This window comes from Theobroma cacao, chromosome 9, assembly GCF_053813885.1.
Source record: "Theobroma cacao isolate CCN51 chromosome 9, ASM5381388v1, whole genome shotgun sequence".
Lineage (NCBI taxonomy): Eukaryota > Viridiplantae > Streptophyta > Magnoliopsida > Malvales > Malvaceae > Theobroma > Theobroma cacao.
This window is the reverse complement of record NC_142647.1, coordinates 35,444,619-35,459,884: the sequence shown is the minus strand read 5'-3', so window position 1 is coordinate 35,459,884 and position 15,266 is coordinate 35,444,619. Positions and strand designations below refer to the sequence as shown.

Sequence of the window (15,266 nt, the reverse complement as noted above, 5' to 3'; positions counted from 1 at the left end):
AATGAATCGTGTTTATGCATGTCAAGGGTCATTTTCAAATATCTCACAATTATGTGCCAAAAATACCCTTATGACCATTCAAGCTTACAAGCAAGCATGCACATCCAATAAGAATAAGTCATAAGTATTTTCATTACGAAACAAACTTGTTCAATTCATAAATCATTCTAAACTTAAAGGATGGCAATATTTTTCTCATATAAGCTCATTTTGCTTTAAAAGTAGCAATTAAAGTAATCAAAACTTTCAAACTCATTATCAATCATCGTGAACTATTCAAGTAAGTTCTAAAATGTAAATCGAGATTGTTCAAATGGTCAACTTATGTTAAGCACAAGGAAATCAAGGACAATTTTTTTCTTTTAACTCAATCTTCCTTCTTTTAGGCTACTTGAATAAGTGTGAGTGTAACTCATCAAGTATGCTCATATTTCTATCGCATTATCCAACCTTTTATATTTCAAAATTATGCTTAAAAGTCATTTTTCCTCAAAGAAGTAGTGTGGAAACAATATAAGTATTGAAAATACTATTTTAGCCTTATTAACATAATTTCAAATCATTTGCTGATATAGATTTGGACAATAATACCGAAGCTGATGCAATGCTTGTTGACTTGGATAAGGAAGTTGATGAGGAGATCAAAGGAAGGCAATTATCTTTATCAGTGAGAACTTCATTACCACAATCTCGGTACAAAAAATCATGCAATAATCCTTTTGAAGATGACAACATTAAATTCATGTTAGAAATTTTGGGAGAGATTGCATCTACTATTAGAAGGCTAAGTGATGATAAAATTGATGATGCTCTTGTTTATGCTCAAGTGATGAATACAGATGCGCATAAAGAGCACTTCTTCTATTTGCATTTGATTATTTAATGAAACTTGAGAAGCAAGCAAGAACATACATGGTTAGGATTGACAATCTAAAAATAGCTTGGCTAAACAATTTCATGTTTCATAGGAATGATGATTAGATTTTCTAATTTGAAGAACTTATGTCGGATATTTGTAGGATGCTTTTAATTATATATGTAGTAACTGTAATGTAAATTGATTAATTATATTCCTAGTAGGTCTATGTAGGATGATTAATTATATTCATAGTAGGTTTTATTATTGAGGATAATATTTGTAGGATATTTGTAGGATGTTTTTAATATTATATATATAGTATGAATTTGTGGGATACTTAATCATATTTTTAATATGTTTTATTATAAATGGAATGTTTTTATTACGTAGGATTATTAAATTTGATTGATGCATATGTTTTTAGTTAATTTCTTATTATATAATATTTTAATATTAAAAATTAAGTTTTAAATGTTTTACACAATTGATAAATATTGATATTTTCAGATCTATAAAGATGTTGGGCATTTATAAAATTTTTATAAATTGAGTGATGGTGGAAAATATATTCCACAAGATAACCCAAACAACGAAAAATATTTACAACAGTTTGTTCAAATAGTAAAAAATATTAAAGTTTCTTTTAAAATACTTTGCATAGAAAAATTTTTTCCCAATAAGCTATTTTACGATTACCAAATGAATCCTAAATTTAAATTATTACCTCATCTGTCATTTTATTAAGAAAAACAATTTGGTTTGTGTTAAAATGTTCACAAAATTTATATTTAGTTTTCTCAATTAATTATGAAGGGCACTATTATAAAAGAACACACACACATAAATTTAATAACTTCACATCTTTCAAAATTTAAATAATTAATATTCAAATAGTGCATATTATCATATTGTTATTTATTATTTTAAAAGATAAAGTTTGAAAACTTAAAAATTTACATTAAAAAGCATGCAAGTGTATTAAAGTGTAGGCTTCACATGTGATGTTAGTTTAGAAAGAATGAGATTATGACATTGACATATACATATATCTATAATCTATAATATTAAATTAGTCTTATTATTTGTTGCACCAATCAATCAAAAAGGAGTAATTACCCAGGGCAACCTACACTCCGTGTGGTAGTAAATTATAATATATAATTTATCAATCCTTTTAATATATATATATATATATATATATATATATTTGTGAACCAAATAAATTAAGTATCATTCTTTCATTTCACTTCCCGAATCTTTGTACGTCAATTTTTTATCTCCTGTCTTTTCATTTCCCATTTCCCATTCCCCATCCATCCATCTTCTCCGCTTCCAATTAAGTTTCAAGTATAGCATAAAGAAAGAATTCAAACGGTAAATATGTCTCAAATTATGAATAAAATTAAATGAAAGAGATATGTCCTTCATTATTTTTCTTTATAATTTTTTTTGGTGATATTTCATTTTTGTAATGTAAAACTGAAAAGCTACATGTGTGCCATGCTGGATACCACACAAATTTTAAAAATTACTATGACAATATAATACATCAGATTTATTTTTTAATGAAGTGACATCATGGACGATTTAGTGGTGTATAATTTTTATATATTATCTGCATATCAAATATAAATTTTATTAATAAATGAAAAAATGGTTCATTTTAAGCAATTTTTTTTGCATTTTGCTACTATACTAGTGAAGTAGTATTAATGCTGTAGGGACGAGGCCATTTTTGGATGAAACAGAAAGACTTGTGTTATCACTTTATTATGAGCATGATTTTATGATCTCACCGAAGCTCTCCCAAGATTGCTTGTACATCTCTAAGCTTCTGTTATTCCAATAAGATCCTTGTTAAGATGAGCCAATCACATCTACAGCCACAAGGCAAATCGCAACCCGCGCGCTACTTGCACTGTGATTGTCACGCTCTTATCCAAGCCCTCCACCACATGTTTCCCTCCGTTACGATGGGTCCGTTATTTCCACTCGCTAATCTGGAAGACACCAACATTCCACCCAAAAACAATTTTGAAATGCCCCTTACATTTTTACCTTGGAAAAACACTCAATTAGGGGAAAAAAAAGAAAGAAAGAAAACTGATTTTTGTTAGAAGGAGTGAGTGATCCAAACAAAAAGAGAAGAAAGCGAAGCAGTCTCTCTCTCTCTCTCTCTGTCTTCACAAAAACATTGGGCTCTTCACCACCACTTCCTTTCTTTTCCTTTTCTCTTCAGAAAACTAGAAATCTCTCTTTCTCTCTCTTTCTTTGGTTCTTCTTCTAAGAAATAAATTTAGAGTTTTTTTTTTTTAAAAAGAACAATTGTTTGGGAAATTTTAGGAATCTAGGTTTAGGAATTATTAAAGAGAGATGGATTCTTCGGTGAGTTCGAACTCCCATGGGAACCTGGACGAACAGATTTCGCAGCTGATGCAGTGCAAGCCCTTATCGGAGCAGGAGGTAGTTATTTTTCATTCCGAAATGAAACGGATCTGTTTGAAATTTCTTGATTTAGGACTTGATCTGTGACGTTTTCCACCGATCCATTTTTCTTTCAGTATTTTCTGGATATTGTACCAGATCCATTTTATTTGCTGGAGGAGTTTATAGGAAAAAAAGAAAAAGAAAGATAAGATCTTTGTAGAATCAGTTTTTTCTTTATTTGCTTGCTTTTACTGATATTGATTCATTTTGTTTGTTAATTTTCTTGCTTGCTTTTCATTTCCCATTACAAAAGTATACTCTTCCTGGAATTTCTGGTTTGGTAGTAGGAAAATTATTTTAGTTCCTTAATTTTATCATAGTTTGGAAGCCATACTCAATTGGCTAAAGGATTTGTTTTTGAGACTACGAATTAAATGCCTGGGGAAATGTTGTTAGAGGGTAGAGATGTTTGTGGTTATCAGTTGCCTCATTCAATACATTTGGTTATACTTGTGCTTCTCTCTGTAAAGATTTTACACAACAAGCCTTGGTCATCTAGCTCCAAAAGTAGTAATATTTGCACAGATAGATGGATTTGGTCCCTTTTAAATGGGCAAGGTTCCGTAATTTGAGTTGTGATTAATCTATTTCTTGCTTGTAGCATTGTACCTTATTTGGACAGTTTTCTAAGTGTGGTCAAGTTGCGTGTTTTGGTGCCAAGGCACTGTACTAATCTAGCAAAGGTAAACCTTTATTGATGCGTGCACCTCGAAAGCCAACAGGCTTACCGTTGTTGGCTTCTTTTCTGTTTCTTCAAATTTCGTCCTTACATGGGATGTATTTTTGATTGAGAAAAAAACATAAAATGAATGTTTCTTTTTCATGTTTATGGATATAGTGTCCATTTATAAGTTCCTGTGGAGAAGGAAATGACGGGAACTTCATGCTAGAATGTAATGGTGTTATTGAATGGAGTCAACGTTTCTTTTTCAACGTTTTAAAGTCATTAAGTTCAACAAATTTTTTTAAAGTCAACTTTAGGGTATGAGATGGAGTCAACTTTTTAAAGTTTATGAAAAATTTATGTTTGAAGTCATTAAGTACAACAAATTTGAAATTTTTTATTAATTTTTTTTTAAATTAACAACTTTCTTCAATTGGTTGAGTGTTTTTTCCCACCTTTAGTTTGCCTTGCACCTTCGAGTAGCCTTTTCTTTACAGCCTTTATACTTGTTAATACGGTCATTTATGGATTAGTTGAACTCATTGTTTTCTCACTCCCTTTTTTTAGATGACAATCTTTTCTTTTTCACTTTTTTTTTTTATTGTTACCTGATTTTGTCCTTTGTATTTGTTATGATTTAGGTTAGGGTGTTATGCGACAAGGCTAAGGAGATACTGATGGAGGAAAGCAATGTTCAGGTGTGCCTTATCATCCATTGCTTCTGTCACGACTCTCACTACTATTTTGTTTCTATTATTTTTTCCCCCTGAAATAGTATTTTTTAATGGTGATGTCCATTTTGTTAACCTTTATTTGTTATCGGCAGTGTTGCATTTCTGAATTTTTGCACATTAATCCTTACATTTTTTTGTTTCCATATTTGTGTTGCCTAATGCTTTTCTATTTTCTTAAATATAAGTTTAAAAATTAGTTGGTTTAGTAGAGGTTTATGTTGAGATTGGAACTGCTGAAGATTTGTTTTCACTGATGTAATATGTCTTTTCTTTTATTGAAAAGGAAATGTACTGAGTCTGTTGTTTTAAAATCTTTGTTCTCTTTACCTGATGACTTGTAAGGTACAAAAAAGAATAGTTTGATAAAAATGGTTCACTCTATAGTTGATAAGACTCTGAGGGAAAAGAAAAAAAAAAGAATGAATAGCTAGAATGGACCGCAAAAGTTTAAATGCTTTCTAAAGCAATTGTCAGCTTTCATACCTCTCTGTGTCTCTACCGGTTGTTTGAACTCCTGATATGGTCATCAGGTATCTTTAACTCCTATACTATTTTGGCTTTTGGTACAAATGGAAGTCCGTTGTGCTTTGGATAGGTAGGTCTCTCCCATCCCATAAACCCCATCTTCTCATTCCCATGATTCGAACCTAAGATCTTTAAGTTGAAAGTCTCAAGTTCTTATAGTTCGGGTGTCAGGTGTCCCCTTGGGGACCTTAAATTCTTGATTAAATTTTCATTTGGAAGGCTTACTACCAGATCCTTTCAACTACTTTAATGAATGCATGATTTGCCTGCTCCTGTGACAGTTGCTGTTGGCTTACTATGAGTTGTATGTTTTTTTGTTTGATGCGATACAGCCTGTCAAAAGTCCTGTCACAATATGCGGTGATATTCATGGGCAGTTTCATGATCTTGCAGAACTTTTTCGAATTGGAGGGAAGGTAATTGTTCTGATTGAGGCAGCTATCTTGTGTTTTAAATGTTATGCTAACTTTTGTGAACTATTTGCAATGCGTCTAGTACTTTGTTTCTTTTGTCTAGTCTTCAACAAACATTTATAAATCATGAACACAGCTATCACGCACATCTAATTATAGTTCCGTTGTAAAGATTTTTCAGTACTTTGTGAGATGGTGTAAGATGGAACTGTTATGCCTGGAATGTAATGTAATACACTCGGAATCAGAATAACTTCCATAGTTTCTCTTGAGTTCAAATTGATTTGCATATTGTTAGCTATTTCATAAAAATTTTAGGTGCATTGATTTGCTCAATTTGCTTGTTCATCAATTAAGCTTGTCTGTTTCTTGCACTTCCTATTTCTTTTAGCTCTTTTTCACTGTTCTTTTTTTTTCCTAACATTTATACTTTCTTTTTTTTTTTTTTCTTTCAAATTTTCTGGTCAGTGTCCAGATACAAATTACTTGTTCATGGGAGATTATGTTGACCGTGGTTACTATTCAGTTGAAACTGTAACAGTAAGTGTGATTTACTGTCTTTGATTTTCAGCTTTTGGTTGTTTCACCTGGAATGTTTGTTTTTTTGTTTTACTGATTGTGTTCTTTTCTGCTAGTGATATTTTTATACAAAAAACCTACATTATTTTTGTTCATTGAGTGTGTATTGATTTTGGATAAAGCCAGAGGGTTAGATGGGGGGGGGGGGGGGGGGGATGCTTTGTGGTTACATTACTTTAATTGCCCTTCTTCCATTTAATGATGCTTTACTGCATGATGAATTTACATGGGTCTCCCGGATTTGACAGATTTTTATAGATCTTAGGTGGCGATGTGTGTGTACTCATGTGTGCATACGCACGGACCCACATGCTTGGTATTCTTTTTGAGCTTTGTACATCGATGCTCAAACAAATTTTAGTAAATCATAGGAGGCAGATATGTTTCATATTGATTTTCTTATGCGTGTGTATATGCGTATGTATGTCTGAATCCATGTTTACGTGTATCTATGCAATTATTACATATATATGTTCATACAGACATATACATAAATGTGGGTTTGTGTATGAATTATGTCAAATGCCCAAAGACACATTTATGCACTTGATATTCTGTCTGAACATATTTCATGGTTGCTCAAACTGACCTATGTTGAAACTTTTTTCTACTGATATGTGGTCAGGTCAAGTTTGATTGGCCTTTTTGTGTAACAGTCCCATTATTACTGCAGATTTTTATATCTTGTAACACGTGTTGAAATCTTGTTCTTGCTTCTTATGCCTCTACCTCCCTGGCATAGGAGACCTATCTGCTGTCTGGTTTCATGCTTTACTATCCATGTTATTTGTCGTACTTGTGGCTCATAAAACCGTTTTATTTGTTGTGTCTCTTATGCATCTTTATCATTCAATAATGGGAGTCAAACCAGTAGAAAGGATGGGAATGTAATCTATAAATTTGACCTTTTTTTTTTCTATGACCATAAGCAATCTGGAAAACTTAAGGTGGAGTCTCAAGTATACTGCTTATGTAATTTTGGTGGTTCTTCATTCTATGAATTAATGCAGGGTCTTGACTAATTGCTGTTAATTATGTTTAATTGTGGTTGCAACTTATCATTTGTTTGTGATTAACTTTTGTTCAGCTCTTGGTAGCCCTCAAAGTGCGTTACCCCCAACGGATAACTATACTGAGGGGAAATCATGAGAGCCGTCAGGTATGCTATGTTTCTAAATGATTGTTCTTAATATATATTTAAGCTATGAACATTTCTTGTAAGAGCTTATTTAAGTAGGAATGATTTGTTGGTGTTCTTTCTAAAAGCTGTAATGCATGTAAGAAAAACTTGGTTGTCTTCGTTGTTTTCCAATTTTCTTTTGCAATTTACTTATATCCATTTGATTCTTATATTTCCTGTTAATTGTTTTCTGTTTATGAATGCAGATTACTCAAGTGTATGGGTTTTATGATGAATGCCTAAGGAAGTGAGTATCTTAGAATCTTGCTATATAGGCTTTTTTTTTAATGCAGAAATACATTAACTTTGAGAGTTGAGATTGAGGCTGGTTTTCTTTAATTTGACTGTAAAATACTGCTTGTTATCTTTCCTTCCTGTTCACTCTTTTCATTTATAATGTGGTTTCTAAAGGTGGGCATAAGGCCCAATTTGATTATCGTGATTAATTGGGAAGGTAATCTGGTTATATTTTGTGGTTCATGTGTAGCTTTGATTCATGAACCTAATGTTGCAAATAGATAAAATAAAGAGAACTGATTATTATAGGGACCGGCTTGATGTCAGAATTTTAAAAAATGTATTTTGATCTGGATTTATGATATTTTTTTCAATAGCTGCCAGATCTTCCTTTGTTAACCAAAGAAGTTTTCATGCAATATTTGTTAGGGTGGCATGTCAGTTATCTTTCTTAATGAACCAATTAGGTAATGAACTGGTTTGAATGTCAAATATGGAAGTAGGTGATGCCAATGCTAGTGTTGGGGCAATTGGATCTCGTCCATGAATAAGCTTATTTCTCATTCAATTGCCTAATTTAAAGGGTGTCTACAGTTTTTTGTGCTAGGAAGCAGAATTCACTTCATAAATAATTGTTATTCTGAGAATAGAAGTGGGCTGCAGAAACAATTTTAAATAACTCAGGAACTACATTCTCTGTTACTCTTTGACATATACTGGTCCTATGTTAATTGTTCATTCATTTTCTTTTTTGGGTTAGGAAGTTTCTCTTTTATTAAGTTATTGGTCTTTTCTTTGAAGATATGTTTTCTATTTTATCTGCAGGTATGGCAATGCCAACGTATGGAAGATCTTTACTGATCTGTTTGACTATTTTCCACTAACAGCATTGGTTAGTATCTAGTTATTTAGTGTTTGATGTTGTTTGAAATGATCTTCGGTAAAGTTTTTTTGTTGTGATTACTTGAAATTGGGACATTACTTGGATGTGAGTAATTAGACACTTGGTATGGCATGCTATCATGGTGTCATGGATTATAATTCCAGTGTTTTCAGTAACATGATGCACAACTTTTGAAAAGTGATCCCTTGCTATCAACTATGTTGCTCGAACTCTTCATTTTCCATGAAGTACCTAGGTTTGACACATATCTGATGGATTTGAGTATGGAGGTCTGACCCTCCAAAGAGAAGGAAAAACTTAGAAAAATTTGATCATACCTGTATCGAGGACATATCTCTATCCAACACTTACCCCCAATCCAAGTAATGTAGGTTTTCAAGATGCCTTCTTTTACCACATAATGACTTAACTTTTAACTGTAACCATAAAGGGTTTGAGACGAAAGCAAACTAGTGATACTACCTTAGTTCTAGCACACTGTTCTCATCATTTTTCCCAACATTGCCAGGACTTTTTATTTTGTTTTTTCCTGCATCTGTCACTAGTATATCTTTACCAGAATTATTAGCAGCATCATTTATCACTTGAAGCTTCAATTTGCATAGATCATGTTGGACTAAACATCTAGCTAAGCTAAGCTCAGCTAATGCCGCTGATGTCTAACTTTTGATATAGTTTGTTAGTTTATGACACCAGAATCAGTTATAGGTGAACTATAGATGTATGGTTTTTGTTAATGGTTCTTACCTGCAGACTTTCTTCTGTTTTGAAGGTTGAATCTGAAATTTTCTGTCTCCATGGTGGGTTGTCTCCATCCATTGAAACCCTGGATAACATACGTAATTTTGATCGTGTTCAAGAAGTCCCTCATGAGGGTCCCATGTGCGATCTTTTGTGGTCTGACCCAGACGATCGTTGTGGTTGGGGTATTTCTCCAAGGGGTGCTGGATATACCTTTGGCCAAGTATTGATTTTTTGCTTTGCTTCCTTTTTTGGTTTTATTCCTGTTTTTCTTGGAAATGGTCAAAGGATATGTTTTTATCTTCCCTTTGGTGTGCTAACCTTTTATGATGTCTTCAGGACATATCTGAGCAATTTAACCATACAAATAACTTGAAGCTGATTGCTAGGGCTCATCAGCTGGTCATGGAAGGATACAATTGGGGTCATGTAAGTAGTTCCACAGTGTTGGTGCCTTTTCCAGAATTTTTTGAGTTTTGATACGAAATTTGTGTTATTGATGATTTGACAGGAACAAAAGGTTGTTACTATATTTAGCGCACCTAATTATTGCTATCGATGTGGAAACATGGCTTCCATCCTGGAAGTTGATGACTGCAAGGGTCATACATTCATTCAGGTGAGCTGTTCTCTTTTCACACAATGCTAATATTTTCATTGTATGTGTATGTAAATGCTTGCATTTCCATATATTATGTTCAAAACATGGGTTGAAGTAAACATTTTAGAACTATTCTGTTTTTGCAGTTTGAGCCTGCTCCAAGGAGAGGAGAGCCGGATGTAACCCGGAGGACACCCGATTACTTCTTATAAAGTAACTTGGCAGTGGGTTGATGAGTCTCTGGTGGCCAGTGTCCATCAATGGGTTTGCGTTGAGGGTTTTTTCAAATCTAAGATAAGATTTATAATTAGCAATGGTGGTTGTTGGGTGGCAGCGAGCTTGTATATGGCTGATGAGGGCTTCTTTGGTCAGGGTTGTTTCCTTGAATTATGCTTGGGTTTCTGCAAGAGGAGGCAAAAGAGCTGGTAACACTGTAGGGGCATATGTACCATTTTCCAGCAGACAATGTGACACTATTATTTATTTTCTTTGATTTTAATTTTTGTTTCTTTTAATCTGTAGAAGAAAGGGCATGGGCTGTTCGAGGGTTGGGATATGTAGAGGGATGCTGACAACATTTTCCTTATAATGGGTGCTTTGGTTTTTTTTTTTTTTAATATATTTTTTTCCACAGTGCCAATCAAATAGGTGTTTTTCTCTCTATTTAACAGAACCCTGTTTCTTTTTACAGTCAAATAGAATTGTATTGGGTTCAATGTTTTTCTTTTTTCTTCTTTTTGAAAAGCTCTTAAGACACAATGAAAATATTCACGAAATCATTACCTTCTTGATTGAAATCAGTTATTAGGGTTTCCGATACAATAGTTTTGCTTAGCCTGGTGAGTTGTGTTTGGTAAATAAGATCGAGAATGATATAGGATAAAGCAAACTGGACGAATAAATTCTTTTTAATTTTTGATCCCAACTGTTGTTTTAGTAATTCTACATCTAATTTGGAGAACTGTAACGGTGTCGTCAATTTAATGACTGGTCAATTTAGTTTATTTTTGTACTTGCACACTGTATGCAATTGGGTCTGATGTTGGCATGGTGTTAATGTGTTAGATTAAAACAAATTTTTGGTAAAAAATATTAGCAATGTTGATATACTTTTTCTCCCTGTTTTTTCTTCTCCTTTATGCTCAAAACTATGTCGTTTTGGTGGGACGGCAATTTAGTCCTTTTTTTTCATTTTCTTTTTATCCTCTTCTCTCTAGCTCAGCCCCAAGCCCAGATTCCGCCCGCTGCTGTGCTAGTCTTCAATGATTAAAATTTCCAAAAAAAAAACACCCACAAAACTTTGTCTTTTCGTCTTCTTTTTACAAAAAGGATAGTTTTTTCAAAATTTATTCTAATTTTTCAATATTTCTCTTTTTCTTTTTGGAGATTTAATAAATAGATTTTGTTTTCTTGAATGTAGAAAGATTTGGAGGGTGACCGAATGCCCATTTATAAGGGTAAAGGCACCTTGCCCTTACGGTTTAGCGTGCAGGTTTGCGGGCACGATGGTGCTTCGGCTGCAACTGCTAACGTGTTGAAGAAAAGCTCTCGGTTTGCAGGCTGGTTCAATCATTGATATTTCCAGTTCTTTGCTAAGCATATTGCTCAACCACTGCCGATGTCTCCTAAGTTTTGAGAAATTGGAAAAGTTTCTTGGCAGTGCTCACTGGCTACCGGTAAATTGCTCGGCTGTCTGTATTATTATTTATTAGTTTTTATGTTATTGTAAGATTCTATCAAAATGGGTGAAGAAAAGTGTTTTAAGTTCAGACTTTGTTCATATATGTCACGGTATTTTTAGCATAACTCTTAACTCCAGATGTTCAAATGATGCAATTTTTGGACTATTGGAAAGTTAAGAGATAGTACTATAATTTTTACGAGATCACGTTGACCATTTTTGCCTCAAAGATGGAGACAATTGTAATCAAAGTTGACACAGTGTAGCAGTCAGTGAGAAGAAGACAAAGAAAAGGGAGCGCCTCGGCTTAGATGGGATATGCTGAGGCATTGAACCGAAAAATTTGAAAAAACAAGGCTGAAAAGAGCAGGTTACCGACTGACAAAGTCCCTATTGGGCTCTACATTTGTTCTAAGCCCATATTAAGAATTTTTAGACTAAAGTAATCTAGTTTAGGTAGAATTTAGTTAAGTAAGGTTATAAATAATTAGCTTAAGGAGAAATTAGCCATATATATACATATAGATACACACATTAACGAGAAATCCAAATAGAGATTCAAGAATCTAGAAGTTGGGGTTGAAGATTGAAGATCAAGGTTGCAAAATATTTATTTATATTCCTTAGCTTTTATTATTTTTTATTATTCTTGATGGCTAAACTTCATATATTTTTATTTACTTTTGCAATTATGTCTTGTTAAATTTGTTTTTCTAAGATTGCAATTAAACTCACATGTAGTTTTAATTTTTAATCTTTTTCTAGTTTATTTTCAATGAGATTGAATTGTTTATTTCAATTTCCTCTTAATGCTTTTAATTGTTTGATCACCAATTAAATTGATTTAGAAACTTAAACAAACATGGGAAAGAGAGTTTAGTATAGACTAAAATTGAAATAGCATATGATCATATTTATTTATTGAATGAATAAATTGATTTGTGTATAAAATAAGAATATACCTATATGCTGTATGTAGTCAGGATCAAAGCCTAAACTTAATGTGTTTATTTTAATTTCAATTCACATATGAATATAGTGTTTTGGTTAAAATAGATATTTTTATAAGAGACTGGGGAGAGCATTATAAATAATTAAAGACTCTAGATTAGTAATTCAACCCATTGAAATAAGTTAAGAGAGAGGTAAGATTTAAATGAAATGTGAGAGATATTGTAATTGTAGGTTTTTCTAATTTGATTTTTAGCCAGTTATCTTTTTGCTTTGATTATTAGTATTAATTAGTTTAGTTTTAGTTGATTAATTTTTAGTTTAATTAGTTATTAAATTTTTGATTGTTTGAATAAAACTAAATTGCTTTAATTCTAGTATTTAGTAATATTTTAAATTAATTCTCTATGGAATTTATACTCTACTTACCAATATATTATTTGTTCGATATGTAAACTTGCGAAGGTAGAATTTTAACTGACAAGGTTTTGATGCCGTTGCCAGAGAATTGTTTTTTAGAATTTTTACTAATATTAATATCAAACAAATTTTGTCTTAATGTAATTTTTTAATTTTATTTTTAAATACTTTGGGGTGAGGTGATGGATTATTATAATTGTCGGTGACTATCTGAACAATTTGAGCCTAAGAAGGTTGTGAGTGATTATAAATTGACTATCAGTGCTTTGACAGTTCAAGCAGATGCTTTGTCTTAAAGAATTAACACTTAGGGTGTTAATGTTTTTTAAAGTTCTTTTGTGATATGCAAACTTTGTGGAGATTGGCATTTAAATTACTGTCCAGTTTATTATGAATCAATGCAATTTAATGAAAACTTCAATGGGTAGCAAAACAATTCTTATTCCTGTAGTTACAACTCAGGGTGAAATCATCTAAATTTTTTACTGAGTAATGATTAGGATCCTACATATTCATAATAGCTTATTTTCTATCATGATTTTTAATTACAAGTTATAGCCTCTATACTTGATAAGAAGCCAACTTTGGAAGAAATGTTTATGCAATACATGACATATATGGATGCAATCATTCAAAGTCAAAATATTCAAGGGTGAAAGGTTTAAAATTGGAAATAAATAAAAAGGCTTAATCTCAATATTTCTCAGTGATCCTGCTTGACTTTAAATGACTGCATCTATATTTGTCATGTATTGTATAAACGTTTTTTTTTTAAGTTGACTTCTTCTTAGGCATTGGGGCTTTAACTTGTGACTAAAAATCATGATGAAAAACAGGCTGTGATGAATATTTAGGACCCTGATCATTAATAAATAAAAAATTTGGGTGATTCCATCTTGAGTTGTAACTATTAACTTCAAGAAAATTTGATGGTTCCTCTAATTGTTTTTTTCTTAGGGTCTCCTTCTATTGCTATTAAGGCCTAATAATAAGCCTAATATTGACAGAGTGGGTGACGAACAAAGCAATTTCCACTTCTTATGTATTCCCAAAAACAGAGAAGAGTTTTCAAACAATGCCACCTTCAAAAACAACAATCATCCAATCATGACAATTCTGTCCCAAAAACAGAGTCACACCAAACAATGTCCAAATCGAAGGGAGAGAAATCCCTGTGAAAAGACAAAACAAAACATAAGATCACAAACCGTACAAAACTATGCAATTCAAAACACAGTCAGCCAAACACAAAAAGAAAAATTGAAGCAAAAGAATCATACAAAAACAAAAGGAAAAAGTTCCAACCCAGAGTTTGGAGGGTTCACAATCGACGAGGCTCGACTTCAATTTTTCTTTGGGAGTTGTTGGCTTCGGGTTCTGGTATCTTTTAGAGCTTCTTCAGACCTCGGTTCAAAAGGAAAGGAGACTTGGAGGGAGGCGGTAGAAAGCCTGGCCGCAGATAGGGACAACGGAGGAGGAGTTTCTTCAACCTCGGTTCAAAAGGAAAGGAAAGGTGAAGGGAGGCAGTAGAAAGCCCAGTGGCAGATAGGGACGACGGAGGAAGAGCAATTTGTTTTTAGGTTTTAGAGAATGGGAAGAAGGATTGATAAACAAAAGAACAAAAGGAGAGGAAGAAAGAGAAAGCCGCACACCGTTTAGTGGAACAAATGTCCTGTAAAAAGGAGTAAGGCTCTAGCCCATGAATGCCCATTATGGAAAGTCCAAGGGTGTTGGGCTTAAATCCAACCTATTGAATAAATCTTTAGATCCTTTTTATATTTTTTAGCTCATTTTATTTTCATTCACACACAAGTTTGAGTCTTTATAATCTCTATATCAACAAAAGTTTAAATAATTCATATTTTATTAATAAATAAATAAACTTAAAATATAAATAAATTTTAATATATTTATATTAAACTTATTATGTAATGAATATTTAATAATAATAATAATAATATCTTTAGATATTCATAAAATATTAGACATTAATGTACAATGTAACATATTTATTATTATTAAATTATAAACAAAATTAATATTATTTTATTATCTATTTATAATATAATATTTATTAATTTTAACTAAATTTATCAATTTGTAAAATATTAATTACTTATTTATAATAAGCATAAAAACGTACGAAATTTTATTACTTGATACCAAAGTCAAAATAACTTAATTTGAATTTTATAAATTACATATAAAAATATAAACATGAAATTACCCCAAAGCACTCAAAAAATCCAATTTAAAGATATTAGGCATCTAATATAATAACTCCCCATCC

General features: G+C 32.1%; 1 protein-coding gene and 1 long non-coding RNA gene across 2 annotated transcripts; one reads left to right on the top strand and one right to left on the bottom strand.

Moving 5' to 3' along the window:
- Window positions 1-2,977: 2,977 nt before the first annotated feature.
- LOC18589621 (serine/threonine-protein phosphatase PP2A-2 catalytic subunit) lies at window positions 2,978-10,587 on the top strand. Its single transcript, XM_018128000.2, has 11 exons — window positions 2,978-3,322; window positions 4,652-4,708; window positions 5,602-5,685; window positions 6,151-6,222; window positions 7,349-7,420; window positions 7,648-7,688; window positions 8,504-8,570; window positions 9,355-9,546; window positions 9,663-9,752; window positions 9,835-9,942; window positions 10,071-10,587. The coding sequence occupies exons 1-11, from the start codon at window positions 3,233-3,235 to the stop codon at window positions 10,134-10,136; spliced, it is 939 nt and encodes a 312-aa protein (XP_017983489.1). The 5' UTR covers window positions 2,978-3,232; the 3' UTR covers window positions 10,137-10,587.
- A 3,402-nt stretch (window positions 10,588-13,989) lies between these two features.
- Window positions 13,990-14,610, bottom strand: LOC108663325 (uncharacterized). Its single transcript, XR_001929283.2, has 2 exons — window positions 14,282-14,610; window positions 13,990-14,148 (listed from the first exon to the last, which is right to left on the bottom strand). It is a non-coding gene; the product is annotated as an uncharacterized LOC108663325 (long non-coding RNA).
- Between the last annotated feature and the right edge of the window lie 656 nt (window positions 14,611-15,266).